Source organism: Hipposideros armiger, unplaced genomic scaffold (assembly GCF_001890085.2).
Source record: "Hipposideros armiger isolate ML-2016 unplaced genomic scaffold, ASM189008v1 scaffold_969, whole genome shotgun sequence".
In the NCBI taxonomy this organism is placed as follows: Eukaryota; Metazoa; Chordata; class Mammalia; order Chiroptera; family Hipposideridae; genus Hipposideros; species Hipposideros armiger.
In genome coordinates, this window is record NW_017732319.1 from 445,640 (window position 1) to 446,642 (window position 1,003).

The 1,003-nt window shown below is 44.3% G+C and overlaps 1 protein-coding gene across 1 annotated transcript in view; it reads left to right on the plus strand.

The window, feature by feature from the left end:
* CPNE4 (copine 4) overlaps positions 1 to 1,003 on the plus strand; it is a 490,556-nt gene that overhangs the window by 361,276 nt on the left and 128,277 nt on the right. Inside the window, exon 7 of the mRNA XM_019630989.1 lies at positions 923 to 994. Coding sequence (XP_019486534.1) covers positions 923 to 994 — 72 coding nt within the window. The remainder of the gene's footprint in view (positions 1 to 922; positions 995 to 1,003) is intronic.

Genomic DNA, 1,003 nt, shown 5'->3' on the forward strand with positions numbered 1-1,003 from the left:
TTGGCTTGTCTGAGCATCGGTTTTCTGATGACTTGCTTTAGAGCTTTCTAATGAGTATATTAAAAATAGAACTCTAGAGGTAATAGATACAGAAGGTGTATATTTAGAGCTTGGGTTTCTTTTCCTCCCTGCACCCACCCCCTGCTTTGCATAGAGATTTCAGTGCTAATTAGAGATCATGCTGAAACTTCATCTACTATATCTTAATGTTCATATCCAACATTTGCCATCTAATTTTGATATAAATTCCTCAGCAACAATTAAGCCACCCCCACATTGACTGAATTATCTGTAATTTGTCACACTCACTCTTTTTTTTTTTTTAGGATTTTATTGGGGATTTGGGGAAGGGGAACAGCCAAGTTGTTGTCCTTCAGTCTTAGTTGTGGAGGGCACAGCTAGCTTCAGCTCCAAGTCCAGTGGCCTTCTGGCCACCTGTCACCAGTGGCCTTCTGGCCACAGCTCATGGCCACTCAGCTCAAGGTGCTGTGTTCAATCTTAATTGCGGATGGGCGTAGCCCACCATCCCATGTGGGAGTCAAACCAGCAACCTTGTTAAGAGCACGTGCTCTCACTAGCTGAGCCATCCTGCCACCTGTTCAGTGGCAGCTCAGCTCAGGTGCAGCTCACTAGCCCATGTGGGAATCAAACCGGTGACCCTGTTGCTCAGAACTTGCTCTCTTAACCAACTGAGCCATTCAGCCAGCCCTGTCACACTCACTGTTACATCACACACTATCAGAGGAAAAAGGGAATAACCTATATGTAGGAGAGGTTCATGGAAAAACCTTGGAAAATAAATGGATATAGATGTCGTAACTTCAAGCAGAGCTGTGAATACAGAATGTTGTAGAGGAAAAATTAAAAAGTAGACCTGAAGTTATGCGACCGGTATCTCCATGTTTTGTTTTCTTTTGTGCAGATTGTTTCCCAGAGAAAGCTGTCCAAATCCTTGTTGAAGCATGGGAACACGGCTGGGAAATCCTCCATCACGGTAAGCCCT